The sequence below is a fragment of the Corvus moneduloides genome, chromosome 18 (assembly GCF_009650955.1).
Source record: "Corvus moneduloides isolate bCorMon1 chromosome 18, bCorMon1.pri, whole genome shotgun sequence".
Taxonomy (NCBI): Eukaryota; Metazoa; Chordata; class Aves; order Passeriformes; family Corvidae; genus Corvus; species Corvus moneduloides.
The window spans coordinates 4804382-4822598 of NC_045493.1; the positions used below are offsets into that span (position 1 = coordinate 4804382).

Sequence of the window (18217 nt, forward strand, 5' to 3'; positions counted from 1 at the left end):
CTCTAGGAAAGGGTGTGGGAAAAGATTGCTTTCCAAGTTACTATTTTTCTGGTCTTCCCACCCCTCTGGATATATCTTCTGTTTTTATAACTGTGGAAATACTCCCTTTTCTGCTATTGTACTATTCCAGAAAGAGGCTGGTCTGTCATTCTTTCTCTCCTCTCCAGCTCCTTCTGCAGTTGTCTAGGACGCAAAACTGGTCTGATTTTCTTGTTCAGACTTGGAATGTTGATCTGTTTATTAATAATCAGTAACTGCACCTGACTTGCTGTAATTTTGGAAGAGCAGTGGCTATGTCAGCTCTAGCTTTCAATCAAGAGGAAATTAAATGTATTAACTTTGAATGCCTTTTGCATGATGGGTTTGAATCAGCATGTGCACTGCATTGTTTAACAAACTCTGTCTCTTTCTCTCCCTCCCTTCTTCCCGTCCTATTTTCTTTTTCCCTTCCCATTCCACTCCCCTTTTTGTCCCTGTTGACTTTATGCCAACTCTGTTTTTTGTCTCTCATTCTTTCTAACTCTCCTCTTCATGCACTTCTTTCATCCTTCTGTGCACCCTGTTTTTCCATGGGTGACCACATATGCCCTCCTTGTGTGCCCCCCATGACACAACGAGGCAGTTCTGACGCTGTCTGCTCCCCCCGTAGTGCCAGGCTTCTGTTGTACAGTTGGAGTGGACTGGAAATCCCTCACTACTCCGGCCTGTCTCCCTCTCACCACGGATTACTTCCCCGACCGCCAGAGCCTGCAGAACGATTACACGGAGGGTTGCTATGACCTGCTCCCAGAGGCTGACATTGACAGGTTTGGCCAGCACCTTCTCTGTACAGTCCTGTGCTTAAGGAGCAGGTGATGGAAGAGGATCGCTGCAGTCTGTACAAGTGAATGATAGATTGCTAGCAGAGCAGCAGAATACTTATATTTTTCTTTTTTCCAGTGATAGCTTTGCACCTTTTCTGATGCTCCCATCAGACAGTATGGTGCACTCTGTAGATTTTGTGTTAGAAATTGTTTGCATACAAATTTTTATGTCTCTTTTCTGTTGTGTTTCAATCAAAATATTCAACCTCAAGCTATCATCTCTTTTAATATGCTTTCTAGTAGTTAATCTACATTCTAGTGTTCTGGAAACACTAAATGAGCAAAGCATGTGGACACACAGTGTTTAAGATGCTTATCCTCACTCTAAAGGATATTTAGTTTAAGGAATCTTGTTTGAAAACAGTGTTAGTTGGACAAATAGAACTTCTCTGCTTGTCTTAGAGGTCTCTGGTAACTATTCTTTAATAGGGTTAGTTTGGTTTTTTTTACTGAAGCAATCTCATTATCTTAAACATTTTTCAGACTTTCCATAACTTGTAAGACATCAAAAGACCTGTTCGTGTTGCTGCTTTATGGGAACAAAACAAAAATATTAATCAGGGTGATTGAAATACATAGGAAGTAACAGGATTAATGAAGAAACACCTGAAAAAAATGTCAGTAGGAAGGCAAAGTTCAGAGCAGGAGTTGTAATAAGATGCCACAATCTCTCTGCTCTCCACTTTCCACTGTGGGAGAGGCTGGAGCATTGCTGCCCACTGGCATTCTGAGCTCTCCTGAACATGTACAAACTGTACTGAGGCTGCCTGCAAAGTGCTGAAAAAGCCATCTTTGGGAAATTTATTGTTTCACAACTGTTGCAGGCAAATTTGTTACTAGTTGTCAAACTGCTTTCAAAGGCAGCAGTAACTATTGCCAGACAATTAATCACCCTGTCTCAAAAAGTGCCCATTTTCCTTCCTGCTCCCACAAACAGGTGTTCCCAGGCAGAGGGCTTCAGGGCCCGGAGCAGAGCTAAGAATAGGTATGTGGTCAGCTTCCTTATTCTAGTCTGCTTAACCTTTGTGTCCAGGAGGGATGAGGAAGGAGTGCAGATGACAGCCCAGCAGGTATTTGAGGAGTTTATTTGTCAGCGTCTCATGCAAGGCTATCAAATTATTGTGCAATCCAAACCACAGAAACCGGCCCCAGCCGTGCCACCCCCGCTCAGCAGCAGTCCCCTCTACAGTCGAGGTGAGTGACTTGGACTTGACAAGTCAGGCCTTTGTCTTTCCTTCTGCCAGTCCCAGTAACCTCGAATTAGGCACATCCACCCGTTCTTCAACACTTTATGTTGGCTGTTCTCTGGTGATTCTGCCTAGGGAAGTTCTAAATGGGTGGTATATGAATCCCAAGTGCTCTTCTTTGCTTCTGATATCAGCAAATCTTAACTGTAAGAGCAAAAGACTCATTGTGCAACTGTTCCCTAAAAGTGTGGCCTGAAAGATGGATTTTTAGCTTGTCCTGAGTTCAGAAGCCCACTTCTGGACTCCAGTTCTGGAGTCCCTTTCTATATGCACAGTGTGTTGATAAAGTTCTGAGTACTGCAGTAAGTGAAAGGGTTTTGCTTTTTACAACTAGGTCTTGTGTCGAGAAATAGACCTGAGGAAGAGGATCAGTACTGGCTGAGTATGGGCCGTACTTTCCACAAAGTCACCTTAAAAGACAAAATAATTACTGTGACTCGGTACCTGCCAAAGTAAGTATCTCTCTGGTTGAGCAGTTTGCTGTCAGTGTTCAGATGAACATTCTTTTCCAGCTCTCTGTGCTTGCTTGAAAGAACACACTCTAGAACCTTCTTTCTTTTTAGGAGAAGAAAGAGAAGCATCAGTATCAATAATACTGAGGTTAATGCTTGTGTTTGATCTTTCAGGTATCCATATGAATCTGCTCAGATAAACTACACCTACAGCTTGTGCCCCTCGCACTCTGACTCTGAATTTGTCTCTTGCTGGGTAGAATTTTCCCATGAGAGACTAGAAGAGTACAAGTGGAATTACTTGGATCAGTATATCTGCTCTGCTGGCTCAGAGGATTTCAGGTGAGAGCTCCTTTTCCATCCAGACTGTTCTGTGTCCTAATTGCCTCTTTTCCTTTTTGACCTAAAATTTCGTCACCAAGTTCAACCCACAAATGCTCAGTACTCCAGGGAGAATATCTGGCCTGCTTTCACTGTCAGCTTCCAGCAGCTGTTGCCTTGTAGGAACCTTGCTCTCTGTTGCTGGTGCATTATCTGACCTTTGATACAGACTCTTGATCACAAAATTCAGCATGGACTTCTTTTTTTCTCTCCTAAAAATGCAAAGAAATAAGATGGCATTTTGTACCACGCATATGCTTTTCTTGGCTTCTTACTGATTTCTGGATCTGACTCAAAACTTTGATTTATTTTGGAGCTTTGTAGGTTTGCTTGAGTACTGGGCTTGACTGCAGTCCTACTCCTAAGCTGTGGAGCAAGTGCTTACCAGAAATGTGGAATATCTCCACTAGTATCAATAGCTTTTTTGATATCTTCTCTCCACACAACCAGTCTTTATCATGTTTTCTTTTCAGATCTCAGTCAAAATACCTCCTACGCTAATGTGCACCTTGAAAAATCCTTTTTGCTTGCATATTTTTAGAGAAAAAGCCTTTGGGGCCTATCTTTTACAGAAAAGAAAGCATATCTGTGTGACAATTACTCTGAGGATAGCCTTGTTGCCAGTGATATTCAAATTGCTGGCCATTCCTTTGCACACGTGCTTGTTCTGACTCAGGGATAGCAGCAGGGTGGTCGCTGCACTCACTGAAACGTGCAGCAGGTAGATTTGTACTTTAGATTCTGGAAAATCCTTCCCAGGAAACGGCTGAACTCTGTCCTGTCTTCCACATTCCTGCAGCCTTATTGAGTCCCTGAAGTTCTGGAGGACGCGGTTCCTGCTGCTGCCCGCCTGCATCAGCGCCACCAAGCGCATCATGGAGGGGGAGGCGCACTGCGACGTGTACGGCGACAAGCCCCGCTCCGACGAGGAGGAGTGGCAGCTCCTCGATGGCTTCATCCGCTTCGTGGAGGGCTTGAACCGCATCCGCCGCCGCCACCGCTCCGATCGAATGATCCGAGTGAGTCCCCAGCCCTCGCTGAGGCTAGGTGTGACCTGAGCTGCTTATGAAGCGTTAGTAGGGAGACCTGAGTCCCTCCCAGGCAGGCTGGGGCACGTGTGCCTGTGTCCGTGTAATCCATCCCTAAAGGCCAGTGCTGACCCGTGTGCTGTGTCAGCTTTCAAACGGTGGGGGCTTGTTAACAGCTTTGAGGAAATTTACCCGGGATGAGCATCCTGTGCTGCTGTGACTGCAGCCAGTTCTTGCTCCGGGACAAGCCAGGCTTTTCTGCGCAGCAGAGCCATATCTTAGGCTGGCAATGGTCTGTTTTATACCTTGGCCGGTCTTTTCTTACCCAGGAGCCTGATGCCTCCTCCTTGCAGGTGTGCTCTGCTTTGTGCTTCAGGTGGGCTTAGCCTGCATACACCTCTCTGCCTTGTGATGCAGACAGTTGATCAAAGGGGTCTGAGGTAGTTAAGCTGGTCACTTCTGGGTTAACGTGGGTTGGTTCTGTGCTGCAGATTCAGGAGAGGGATTGCGAAAAGAGAACCATAAGGGTGAATTTTTTGGTAAACAGTAGTTTCAAGAGGCTGAAGAGAAACTGGCTCGCGTATTAAATTCTCTTCCCGTTCACGCACTAAATGGGGTAATTTACTTCAAAGCAAATTCACCTTTTCCAGGATAACAAACATTTTATTTTCAGAATAGCATCCACACAAGACACTAGGCTATTCCACTTCCTGTGGAACCAATAGTTTGCCTCCCTTTTTAAAATGTACTCAATAAACCCCCACTGACATGAGGTGTTGTATTCTTGCTTACTAGTTAAGCCTAGCTTGACTAAGTCTGTGCTTCCATTTTTTCTTTGTTAGAAAGGGTCTGCCATGAAAGGCTTGCAGATTGCTGGTCCAATTTCCACTCACTCTCTGGAGCAGTCTGGGCCTCCCATTGGGAAAAAAGGAACCTCAGCACTCTCAGCTCTGCTGCAGATGGAAGCCAGTCAGAAGTGAGTCTCAACAGGCTGTGCGAAGAGCCTAGAACATCCTTCCTACATATTGCACCTGGGCTGGCTAAAGCACATTTGGGGAACTTTGTCTGGTGTTACATACATAGGAGAATAATATTTTTAATGCTAAGTTAGTATTACACGTGCATAATAAAACTGAGTTCAAGGGTCCATGTTGTTTGTGGGGGGTAAAAGGTACTTAGGGAATGTTGGATCTGTCCCTCAGTGTGTGGGAAAGCAAATATATGAATATACAGCAGTACCCCTCTGCAACAGTTGCCTTTGGGGGGGAAGCTGACACAAAGTATGTTTGAATAAACTCTGTATTCCTTCCTTTTTTTTTTTTTTTTTTTAGGACACTGGGGGAGCAGCAAGCAGCAATGCTTTCTGGGAAGAGCTCTGGGCAGCCTTCGGAGAGTGGGAACATTGCTATCACACCCACCTATATGGACAGCCCTCGGAAGGTAAAGACTTCCTAGTCTTTCTTTAGCTGCTATTTCTACATAAAAATTCTTCCAATAACCAAAGATTATTTCTCTGAGCACTTGGCTACCTCATACCACATCTTACTCTCTAATCCAGTAAGAGCTGATCCTGTACTGGCCTTTGTGTGCAAGGGCAGAGGAATTAAATTCTGGAAGTGTGACAATGATATGGAATCCCTGGGATGCCATTTCAGTGTTTTGCTGATCTAAGTGCTGTTTGCTAATTAGTGCAGTTCCTTTGCTGGTAGCACATTTCATTTCAGTCATGGCTTGACTGTCAGATGTAGCAGTACAGTGCTGCCTGGATCTGTGTGCAGGCTGTCTTGGAGAGAAAATCAGCCTCTAGATTGTGACTGTGTGAACACTGAGTGGAATTTTAACAGCAGGAACTTGAGTCTTTTGCCTCCGTTTAGAGGAGGGGATGTGTTCCTGAGAAGTGATTTAGATGTTATTCCTTCACTGGCTGGACTCCAGGCTGGAGAAAGTGGTCTTCCTGGAGCTCTCTTCAGACACTTAAAGAAAAGACTGTGCTATCCCTCAGCCTTTCTGTCAACTGTCCTGTGAGAGCCAGGAGAGCAGGAACTCTGCCTCCAAGTCCAGCCAGAAATATTCGATTATTTTTCTGTGTTCTGGCATGAAGGTCTTCCAACAGAAGTAACAAGGAACTGAATAAAAATAGAGGATTTAAATATGACCTGTCTTTGGGCTCAACAGTTCAAATACTGAAAAGAAAAAGTTCTCAGATTCACCACTATCAACCACTTCTTGCAGCATTTTTCTCTTAGCATCTAATGTTTCTATGTCCACTGTTTTGTGCCACCACCAGGAGCAAGTATTGTGTTATCCTGGAGACCCAGATATTGAAAGTTGAAGTGATAGAGTAACTGTGATCTGTACTAGACACTTACTCATAGTGTTAGTGTTTGGAGAACACAGATGAGAATCTGGAGCAGGATGTGCTAGACCTGGAAACAGTAGGTGCTCAAACTGACTTGAGGTGTGTTTGCAAACTTCCATATCATAATTCAGGCTTTGCATTCTCCTCTAATACCATTTTGAAAAATCAGCTTCCCTCTTTAAATACAGAAATCTTAAATGTCCCTTTCTACCAGTAAAACTGATAAAAATTCCGTGTGAAATGCAGGAGGAAAGAATGTTGTGTCCAGTTCTTCTGTGTGGCAAAGGGGGAAAAAGGCAGAGTGGGCTTCCCTAGCAGTGGCATAGGGGTGTGCTGGGACCAAATTGGCAGACTTTGTGCTACCAGAAAATGCCATCTTGAGTAATGTTGAAAGTAATGTTCAAAAGCCTCTCTGGAAGGCTGACTAGAGACTCTGGAAGAGTGTGTTATCAACTGAAGGCCTTTCATGCTGCAGCAGTAAACACTCCTGTAAATATTTACACACAGAGACTGGGACATAAGCAGTTGGAATCTCCTAATTGATGGCTCATGCCTGTTGGAAAGATGTCAGTGGACAGGCAGCATTGTGCTCACTTGGGAACAGCAGCAAGTGTGTGCCTCGTGTCACAGCCCCTGCAGGGCTCCCCAGCACAGGGAAGTCTGACTTTCCACACACTTGAAGCCAGAGAACTGACAAATTGTCACAGCTGTGAGCTCTGCCAGCAGCCAAGGGAGCAAGTGCTTTTCTAGCATGCTCCTCAGTGCTGGAGTTACTCCAGACCAAAACTGAGCCATTGGCTTCACTTTACTTCATTTCAGAGTAGAATTGACAAGTCACTTTAGCCAGTTACTGGGCAACACAGTGTGGTTTTAACCCCGTGAGTTTGCTTGATCCATGATCTCTTTGGAAAGTCTTTGCCCTCATGGATCCGGGGTGCTTGGCTCTGCCTCTGCTATGTGTAAATTGCCAGTCACGTAACCCTGGCATTGATTCTTTCCAGAAAATGTTTTATATGTACATACCAAGGTAAGCAGCATCTTAACTGCAGCCACGACAAAAATATTTTGCTGAGGGAACAGAATAAGGAATTGCAAATAAGGAATGAAAATCTAGATGACTTCCACTGCATTGTCTTATATGATAAGAAAATCTTGACGCGTCTTTGAGTAGCAGCTGGGGATAAATTCACTGGGGTTTGTAAGTAGGCAGGAACATAGCACAGGCAGTATCTCTTTAATTTTGCATGAAGTATTAAACGCAGTGTTGGAAGGATCTTTGTGAAGAGTTTTTCTTCCCTTTCCTTTGCACCGTACCAGACCTGCATTTAAGAGGAAGAGTGCACTTCCTGAAAAGAGCTCCTTTGCCTCTCCCTCTTTAACATTTGAATGTCTAACAGATTAGAAGAAAACCCCTGTCCTTCTCTGGATATTTGTCATTACACCTGTGGTTTCTGTATTTCAGTTTTCTATTTGGGATGGAAGCCCCCATACTTCAGAGCTCAAGACTTTCTCCTTTGAAGTATGGAGGGAAAGCTGCAGTTTCAATTGGCTTCTGATCAATGTGGGTTTAAAAATTTTGGGAAAGCATCTGTGCCAAGGAAGAGCAATGTCTTGTTAGAGAGAGAGAAAGTAAGGATATGTGTGTGAGTAATTCCTGATGCTGTGCATTCTGCTGCATCTGACCTTCTGGGTCTGGGATTTGCATTCTCCTCATACTTTATCTGTGGTCATTTCATACTTGCACAACCTTGTATTTGCTTTTCTTCAACTCCTTGTTCCTGTTGCTGTTGCCATTAATGGGCCTACTTCCTCTGATGCCTTCAGGATGGGGGCTTCTTTATGGATTTTGTTCGCAGCCCACGCACAGCTTCAGCCTTCTACTCACAGGTTAGTTTTGAATGGGTTGTTGTCATCTCTGGCTTTTGGATTGAGGTGATGGACAGCATTTGTGTCCTGAGCTTGCCACGCTGGGAACCTGTATTAGTTTCCACATGCTCTCATTGAGAGTGGGATGCACAGCATTGACAGGACAAAGGGGCAGATGCAATCATTTTTTTTCCACCATTCAGTGCTTGTGCTGCATTTTGGATGTTCATGTGCCCTGTCTCACTGTCCTTTGCAGTACTGTGTTGTAAACTACTAAAGCTGCTCTTTTTGTTTTTCAGTAAGTGCTTGTTTTCCATCTTCCCTCACTGAACAAAATGGCAACAGCTCACTTGTCTGATTCTTGGCTAAATTTCTTCTGTGGTATTTGATTGACAGGTGACTCTGGAGATATCCAAATCAAATTGTGTACTTGGACTCCTAAACAACTGAGGCTGAGAATATTAGTATCATCTTGGTTTAAAAGAGTCATTGTGACCGAAGTTGTTAGTCCACTTAACACCAGTTAGGAATTAGCAGTAATACAGTGTGCCCATAGAAAATGCTGCCAGTTGAAGTGAGCCCTGAGGAGGGAGAGTGGCTTTTGCTGGCTGTGGGCACTGTAGAGTTGACCCTGGAGCATCTGCTGGTTTTGGCTGCCCAAAAAGGGACATCTGCCATTAGAGATTTTTGGGATGTGAGAAATGGCATAAATAAAGGACTCTTGGCTCTCAGACCTAAGTCAAGCTACCAGCTTTGTGATTTCTAGCTGTGTATGTGCTGTGGATTCATCACTGCAGAGCAGCCCCCATATTTACACCAGCTTGAGTTAGAGTTACTCTGCCATTCGTGTTCTCTCCCCCACCTCTCCAGCTTTTATATAATGTGCCTTTACTAAACCATACGTGTTAATGACAGATGGCAATTACAGCCTGTACTTAGCTGAATCCTTCAGCATTCATGCTCTTTCTGAAATGATTTTATGTTAATTTTGTGAACTATTCAGTCTACCATTAGAATAGTGTGAGTGTTCCTGCAGGAGGAAAGTGTTCCTGTTGTCTTGGTGACAGGTGTGGGTGGGTGCCAACCAGCCTTCTCATACTGCCCTGAGAAAGGAGGGAAGATGAGCTGATTTTTTTGAGCATTATGAAACTTGAATTCATGTGATACATTTGCATATTTTTGAGAGTTAGACTTGAAACTATATTTGCTAAATGCTTACCATGGTGATTAAGTGTCCTGTTCTGTCTATTGTGTGCCTATAATCATAATTATTCACTTGGGTTGAAAATGTCAGGCTTGGACTGGTGTTGCTGGTTTGCCAGTAGTTCTCTCAACACAGTTGTTGCTAGGTTGGTGATCCTCGTCTTTATTTGGGTCTGAATTTGTTGTTTGTCAGGAGCTCTGTAGTGATGACAAAATAAGACTGAATTTATCCCTTCTGCATATGCTTGTGCTTCCTTAGAGTATTGCTTGTTGCTGACTAACTTGGGGTGAGACACGGATCATGTAGGGAGGGGAGAAGATGGGAAATGGATTACATTATGCATTTCATAGAGATGTTGCTGTATTTACTCCTCACAGGTCTCTATCGATCAATCAGTTCCTGCAACCTCAGATGGCAACATGTTGATAACCATGGGGCAGGTCCCTGACAGGGGCAGCACCCAGGCCCTGGGAAGCACCCAGAATGTTGCAGACCTGGGATACAACACAGCTGGTGCTGCAGAGGGCAGGTAGGAAAGGCACAGCAGTAGCTGTACTGCAGAGCTGTTCAGTTACAGCCCCTTTCTGGTGTCAGGGAATGGGCACTTAAACAGGAACCTGGGAACAGGCTGTGCTGTGCCTGTCGGCACGAGCAGGCACTTGTCACAAGAGCGTACTGCAGCATTTCCATGTGCAGAGAGAGTGGTAGTAAAATAAGCCCTGCAACCCAGTTTTCCAGAATTAAATGAACACAAGGCCTGATTTCTCCACCACAAGAAGGGCTTCATTCCTGAAGAAATGAAGAAATACCATTTCTGAAATCTGCTAGTAGGAAACCAGGCTTTAAATTGACATCTTCAGTCTGTTTTGGCAAGGGGGGGGTGGCCCTGCAGGTCTACTTGGATCAAGTAGGTTGATGAAATCCAAGAGGTTCTAACCTGGAAGTGAGACACCGGGAAGGAAGCAATATTGAAAATAAACTTTATTAGCACCTGTTTCCTGTGGTTGTATATTAGAGTAAAAAAAAAAATTAGCCAACTTCAAAATGTTTGCTCTCAGTTGCTCCTGAGTACAGCTGTATGTGACACAGTGTGCATTGGGTCCATATAGCAATGTCCTGGTGACCTCAGGGGGGAAGTGCACATCTGATACTTTTAGATGTCCTTCTTGAGATGAAAAAGGAAATAAATGTGGCAAAGTCATTCTTGAGAAGAGAGACCAGTTTTCCTAAATGTACATATTTGAACAAATCTGGCAGCTTCCTTGATTTTTGAACGTGCTTGCGTTTACTGTCCAGCTCTCAGCAGTGTTCAACAAGTGCTCTGACTTCCTCCTCCACTTTGGTAGAGATTCTTGAAGCCATGAAACACCCCACGTAAGTTTTTAATATAAATGTGCTTAACATTTGATGAGATGTTTTGTAAGAGGACATGAGAAGTGGAGTCACTCAAAGGAGAGCCTCATGTCAGCTGTTGAAGAGTTTTAAACTTCCTTTTGTGATTCAGTTCCAGACTCTCCAATAAGGAATTGTATAGAAATTGAGGTATGAGCAAAGACTTCAATTATTAGAGTCCCAGAACCTTGTCAAATCAAGAATTCCCAGTAAGTCACTAAAGTGCTGTCAATGACAACTCTTCATCTTGTTACCAAAAGCCAATGATACATCACTCCAGGGGCCTTATGCATTTCTTGTCCTGTATTTTATCCTCCCCCCCGCTTTTTTTCTTTCACCCAGCAGTGATTTTTGTCTTTGTTACTTAAAAGAGCTCTCAATCAGCCTGCGTTAACACGTGTGACTTGCTGTGATTCAGCACAGGGATCCAGCTGCTCTCTGAACAGAAGGGGCTCTCCCCGTACTGCTTCATCAGTGCAGAAGTTGTGCACTGGCTGGTGAATAATGTGGAAGGGGTGCAAACCCAGTCCATGGCCATTGACATAATGCAGGTAAGGAAACTATCCAGGGGCATGTGGAGGGCCAGAAATGCCTCACTCTGTGAAGAATGCAAAGTTTTAGAGCAAAGCGTAGCAATAATTTCTGTTACTTATTAAAATCCTCTTATGGATGAATATTGAAAGCTCAACAGAATATGAGGTAATGATGGCATTTTTTGGATTCCCTATCACAAAACAGCAACATATTCTTCAGTAGTAATATGTATTTTTTTCTGCTTACATGATGATGGTTCTGTTTATAGCCTCCAATTAGCTGGTACTTACCGAGTACTCTGCCTTGTATTGGAATTGAGGCACTAGGCAGTGATTTGGTTTTCCTTTCTAGTAATTAGTTAATGAAGTGGTACTAAAACCAGCATATGACCTTTCTGTTATGGTTGCTGAAGCAGACACACTTTATGGAGGAACACTGCTTGTATTCATCAAGGGATTTTTCTATATTGAACTATGTCAGGGGCAGAAAGTTGGAAATGTTCTGGAGTCCATTACTCTGCTGGGATCTCATATCAATTAACAGAAAACTTAGAATGTTTCCAAACTCTTACCTTCTATAAATCCATTTATAAAACCAGAGCAGGGTATGGGAGGAAGACAGACATCTGTGGAAAGGTCAAACACAATCTCTCAGGGAGATAAGAAATTGTTACGTTTACTGAGTATCGAGATAACTTTGCTGGTATTCTTGTTAGGCACATACCTGGACAAAAAGATGTCAAGAAAAAGATGTTCTCTAAAAACCTTTTTATGTAACTGGAAGTGTGATTTCTTTTTTATCATGTTTGCTCTGTTCTCTCTTTTCTTGTTCAGAAAATGCTAGAAGAGCAGCTTATTGTCCATGCATCTGGAGAAGCTTTACGAACCTTTATTTATGGCTTTTATTTTTACAAGATTGTTGTGGACAAAGAACCAGACCGAGGTCAGCATTGTTATTACAAGATTTTCCCTTTGCATAATTACTAGGCTGTTCCTGATTCTTAGGGGTGCTGCAGCAGGAATGCATTTTGGGAGCAACCAAAAACACTGATCTCAAGAGAGTCTGAGAAATTCGGCCTTTTTAATTAAAAAAAAAAAAAAAAAGAATTGCAGAAAACATAAAGTAATTTTTATCCTGCCTCTTTTTCATCAAGAACTACTTTTCTCTCTGAGTCTTGAGCACTTGTTTCTAACTGGAATTGCCCTTTCCCTTGTGCAGTGGGGCTGCAGCAGCCTGCCATGTGGCACACGGCTGCCATGGATGACTTCTCCACCTTCCAGAGGAAATGGTTTGAGGTGGCCTTTGTGGCAGAAGAGCTCCTGCACTCAGAAATCCCGGCGTTCTTCCTGCCCTGGCTGCCCAGCCGCCCAGCCTCCTATGCAAGTAGGCACAGTTCCTTTAGCCGCAGTTTCGGAGGACGGAGCCAGGCAGCTGCACTCTTAGGTAGATGCACAGCACAGGTGACAGCTGGGGAAGTTCAAGGGAATAGTTTGAAAGGGGAAGAGCAGCCAGCCAAGGGTATGATCTCACGTGGACCAGCAATAGAGCTGCAAATTTCATGCTGGCCTTACAGTGTCTTGCACGTGGATTCATTCTCATATGCTGGAGGTGTGTTTCACTGGCTGGGCAGGTAACTTTTACTTCAGAGTACTGGAATACAATAAAAAATATTTCTTAAAATATTCCTTCTTCCTGAACCTCTAGAATTTAGGGAGGAAGATACTTTGTCTCCTTGCAGGCACAGAGAGACTCTTCACAACTTGTAAGGAGTATAGAGAGATAAGTTGTGAGAACAGCAAAGCAACCAAACTGTTCTTAAAATTACATGTCTAATTGCTTCCTAGGGGCAAAAGCCACAGTGAGGTTCAGATGTGTTAGAAGTTTTCTGTGATGTGCTGGAGGCTTTTTAACTAATCTGAACCAGGCTCTGTACATTAGTGAGTCTGTGAAGCCCAGCTGCAGATGATCCCTGTGGTATGGAAGCAGTAGGAAGATCTTGCTGCTAGGCGGGATACCATTAGTATCTAATGTTCTCTAACGTGTGGAGAATAACACTGACTGCCTCTAACAGCCCGTGAAACACACTGGCTGCATGACTGACCCTGTTGCTTTGTCAGCTTCTTGTTGTATTTCTAGGCCAGCCTGAGTCACTTGCTTTTGTTCCTCTTTCCTTGTTTAAGAGAAAAATCATTGCTATGGAACTGCAACTTCAGGTTTATTTAGATGCATCTGTTAAAGGCCTAGCAATGAAGGATAAAATGAAAAATTTTGCTGTTCTCCTGTTGTGTATATTTGATCTTCTGAAGAGAAGTGCCTTACTGCTGGTGTAGTATCTCTTAAACCTGAAGTCACAGTACTACTTGCATATTTCTGAGAGCCTTGTTTGAAGCGGAACAGCATCAGAAATGGTTCATTTCAAACATTAAGGATAGGAAGTCTGAACTAATGGTTAATTCCCTGAAGCCAACATATGCCGGTTATTTTCCCTGTCACATGATAAATCTGTTGCCTTGGCTGGTATCCAACCTCATTAGCTCAGTGGCTGGCCAGAGCCGAAGCCTGAACGTAGGCTGGCATGAAAGTATTGTGGAGGCTGGAGGCACTTGGGCCAGATCCTGTTCGTGGTTTGATCTGTTAGGCAATATTTAGCCTGAGAAAACCAGTTCACGTTCCTCTGTCTGTGCTCTGTTGTGAGGTGAGAAGACTGATGGCCTGCACCCATGGGGATGAGTAGAAGTGTGCCTCAGTGTCCCCCTCACCTTGCATTTAACACCAGCCAGGAAAGCAGTGTATTCCTGCAGCGTGTGGAGTATTACACACCTGAGTAGCTCTCCTTTTTCTTTTCAGTTGGGATTATGTCCATTTTACTCTTTAACTAATTTGCAGCCCTTGAATGAGTGATAAATGCTTTCAGATTCCAGACTCTCGTGCAGTCTGGATTTTCCAGGAATTACAGTTTCTTGTAGAAAAATTGGGTGTGGAAGGTTTTTCCTGCAAAGGAACTGATTTAAATGATGTTTCTGTGCTGTCCCTCTTCTAAACAGTATTCAAAAAAAAAAAAAACTTGAGCCGTTCATCTGAGGCAAAGAGCTTTACTAAACCCAGATGACCCCTGGTCCACGTGACTTCATTTGTTCCTCTCTTGGTCTTGATTTGGTTGTGGTTTTTATTTCTTCCCCTCCCCACCTTCCCTAAATGTCAGGCTGTGACATAAAATTGCATGCAAGTATTGGGAGCTCTGGAACAAGCTCCGTGTATCTCTCAAATCTTTATCCCTCCCAATTCCCCAATCACTTGCCCAGTGACTGTCCCCCTTCCCAGTGGAAGTCTGACCTGTGACACAGCTAATCTTGTCCCTTTGATTTATAGCAATGCATGCACTAGCAATTGTAGTCATATATGTAGTGGAGTCTGTGACTGGAGAATAACCTGCCTGCTCCTCTCCGATTTGTTCAGCAAATCATTAGTTAAATACTCAATAGTACAAGACAATTGGGAAGCAGGTGAGTCCTCTTAAAGTCTGACCTATGGAAGCCAGAGTTTATTCTATTAAAACAAGTTGGTTTTAATCAGAAGCTTCTGAATTCAGACACGTGGACATTTCTCTTCAGTGTTTAATGTATTTTTGATTAGCTCACCTGGTTGGACTGTGTTCCTCTGGCTTTGCCTGCAAGCTGTAGCTGCAGACAAGGTAGAGAGAGACAGTCCAGCCCTAGCAGGGAGTCTGCACTCTCTGGGAAAAGGAACAGTCTCAGGGAGCTCATTCTTCACAGTGTTCTAGTTTGGGCACACTGGGCTGTCGTGTTATTACTGACCTCTTGGCTAATGACCGACACCTACCTGACTGAGCTGCTTTGGTTTCACAGCTTCCAGGATGCTGTTTTCCAACACACTTTGTTACAAATTTGGCACCGTAACCTCCTGACCACAAACATTGTATTCACAATATCCCAAAAGAGCCAGAAAAAGAAACTCTTTTTCAACAACACGTGTTGGTCTGTCTGACTACCAGATCAACTCAGAAACTGCAGATGACAAATCTCCCAAAGACAAAAATGTGTCTTATTTATGAAACAAAACTGGGTGATGTTCTTTCATTTTTGTTGTGGTTTTTTTTTTTTTCATGTTCTGCGCTGCAGTAATAGCATATAAAGGATTTCCTTACAGCCTTGAAAATGCCTCCAGCTAACTTGCATTAGAAGTGAAGGTGGGAACTTTCCATCTACCTCGAGGAAAGATTTCAAATTTTTTTTTTAAAAACCATCAAGCCATCAAATTATAAGATGAGTTAAAAGCTGACCCTATAAAGGGGTGCACATTTACGTCAGCAAGAAATAACAACACCCATGCCTCATGCATGCAATAATAAAAAAGGCAGTTTTCCCATAGAAGCCTTGCAGCCCATTGTTTTATGTCAATTTTTAACATTACAGAAATGTTAAATTATGTATTTGTCTAAAGAAAAGTTGAAAGTGATGATGTGTTTCATAGCAGGACTTTGGTCTCCAAGTCAGGAGATCTGGGTTCTGTCCCTGGCCTTGCAGTCCTCTGTGTGACACCAGCCAGGTCACTTCCACTGCTGTGCTTCTCTTCCTCTCTTGCCTGATACCTGGGAGGGTTTCTGTCACCAGGATGCTGGGGTGTGGGGCACAAAGGGAGCTGGATCTTGGGCACTATCCCAGCACTTATTGCAAAGCACTAGGAGGTATTGCAGTGGTCAGAATGCTGCTGCATGTCTTGGCTGACTCTTCGTGCTTTTACGGAAAGTGTTGGATGTGCACTTTTAACGATGCGGTAATGTGGGATATTGATACGGGATTAAAGAAACAGGAAGTTTAACTTCTAATGTCCTTTAGCTGTGGAAAGTCCTGGAATGCTCCTGCCCTGTGTAACAGCACCCTGTTGTGATTTCTGGTGGAGGCATATAGAAATATTTGGAATGTTTTGGGCATGAAGAAGCTGGTGTTATCTAGCCATGCTTAATTATGGCACCAGTTGCCTGTTGATTAACTGCTGGACTCTTGGTTCTCTCTCCTTATTGCAGCTGAAATGTCTTTTGACTGCTTGGGGAGGTGATTCTGTAGCACATACCCCTGACATGAGAAATACTTCAGGATTTTTGTCTTTTGTGACCTGGATGAGCGGCATTCTGGGACTATTCTGCTAGCCCAAAAATATCTGGGGAGGAATGGGAGAACAAATTAATTTCAAATGGCTTATCTTGGTTCTTCTGTTCTCTTCATCCTGTCTCCCATCTTCTCTTTAATGCCTCTTCTAAACACCCCTGTCCCTTGGCTGCACAGCTGCCACAGTGCCCGAGCAGCGCACGGTGACGCTGGACGTGGATGTGAACAACCGCACGGACCGGCTGGAGTGGTGCAGTTGTTATTACCATGGCAATTTCTCCCTCAATGCTGCCTTTGAAATCAAGTTACACTGGATGGCAGTGACTGCAGCTGTTCTTTTTGAGATGGTGAGATCCTGGTGTTCTGGACAGCCACAGAAATGCCTGTCTGGCCTCTGTATCCCTTGGACAACTGGGGACATTGTATTAGGAAGTATTAGGGAGAGAGACAGTGGCTTGCATCTGCCCTTATTTCCATAAGTAATTTTCCTGGTGGTTGTTAGTGTTGCTGCATCTGGTCAGCATTTATCACACCATCTATAGTCATTCTGTCTGCAGGAGAGTGTTCTGCTTTTAGTGGGTTTTATGCACAGAATGCAGAGATCAGTACAGGTCAAGGTGATAAATTTAAGTCCCCTTTAGGCAAATTTTAAGCCCTGAGCCAGGTCTTTGGAAAAAAATCTGTTTCTCATTACATTCCTTCTATCCCCAAACCTTAAAACTTTAAATCTCAGTGGAATTGCTTTCATAACAGAGCTTTTCCAGGCAATGTGTTCTTCCTGTTCAGCAATGTTTTAGGGTTTTTTCCAACTTACTGAAGACATTTTTGAATTGAAAACATGTCACTTTTTAATTTTTAGATTAATTTTTTAGATTTGATTTTTAGATTTTTGGTTTTCCCTGGTGTAGCTTCTGTAAAACTCAAATTATTTAACACCAGGTTTTACCCCACCCAGCTGGACAGCACTAGGTAGTTGGTTTAGCTTTTATTTAAAATCGATTGCACTGTTCCAGTAAAGCAGAAGCCACTGGTGATAAGTAGGCTGAATCAGTTCCTGAAAAATGTCCTATTTTAAAGTGCTTTCTGATTGATGGGGCACTTCAGAAAAGGAAATCCTGATGTCTTGTGCTTGTACTGCTTTGCTTGCAAGGACGTTGGTGTGCTTGCCATGCAGAGCAAGCTGAGCCTTTGGAGAATTGAGCATGTCTGATCTATTCTTGGGGAATGAGTTGCTCTTAGGCACGTAAGTGCCCTTCGTCAGTTGGCATATGTGCTATGATTCATTGTTTGAATTTCTTCTCAGGTTCAGGGTTGGCATCGGAAAGCCACCTCCTGTGGGTTCCTGCTGGTCCCAGTCCTGGAAGGCCCCTTTGCTTTGCCCAGTTACTTGTACGGGGACCCACTTCGAGCTCAGTTGTTCATCCCACTCAATGTGAGCTGCTTGCTGAAGGAGGGGAGTGAGCATTTGTTTGATGGTAAGAAATGCACTTTGATACTTTGTGCAAACAGGTCACTGCTGGCATGTAGCTGGCGTAAAGAAGCTCATTTACAAGCCAGCTTTAGGGGACTGAAGGAGCTGTTTTTACAGGTCAGCAGCCTCCTCGGGAAGGAGGTGCTGGAGGGAAGCTGTGCTGGCAGGCTGATTGTGTGTGGGGTGGGGTGGGCAGCCGGAAGCACTAACACACAGGAAAGGTGGTCTCACCTGTGATCCTTAACCTGCACACCCTTACAAGAACCCATAGCAAGTAGCTGGTGTGTTTGATAT

General features: G+C 43.7%; 1 protein-coding gene across 17 annotated transcripts in view; it reads left to right on the plus strand.

The window, feature by feature from the left end:
- The window catches only part of DEPDC5 (DEP domain containing 5, GATOR1 subcomplex subunit), a 41155-nt gene that overhangs the window by 19416 nt on the left and 3522 nt on the right, over nt 1–18217 (plus strand). For 3 of the 17 annotated variants that reach the window (XM_032128466.1, XM_032128465.1, XM_032128471.1), the window contains 15 exons: nt 623–806; nt 1897–2057; nt 2445–2562; nt 2737–2904; nt 3743–3962; nt 4814–4947; nt 5303–5411; nt 8155–8217; nt 9778–9929; nt 10697–10774; nt 11211–11343; nt 12160–12268; nt 12545–12769; nt 16630–16799; nt 17756–17927. In XM_032128466.1, coding sequence (XP_031984357.1) covers nt 623–806; nt 1897–2057; nt 2445–2562; nt 2737–2904; nt 3743–3962; nt 4814–4947; nt 5303–5411; nt 8155–8217; nt 9778–9929; nt 10697–10774; nt 11211–11343; nt 12160–12268; nt 12545–12769; nt 16630–16799; nt 17756–17927 — 2196 coding nt within the window. The other 14 variants (XM_032128467.1, XM_032128473.1, XM_032128469.1 and 11 more) reach the window with 10 other exon arrangements.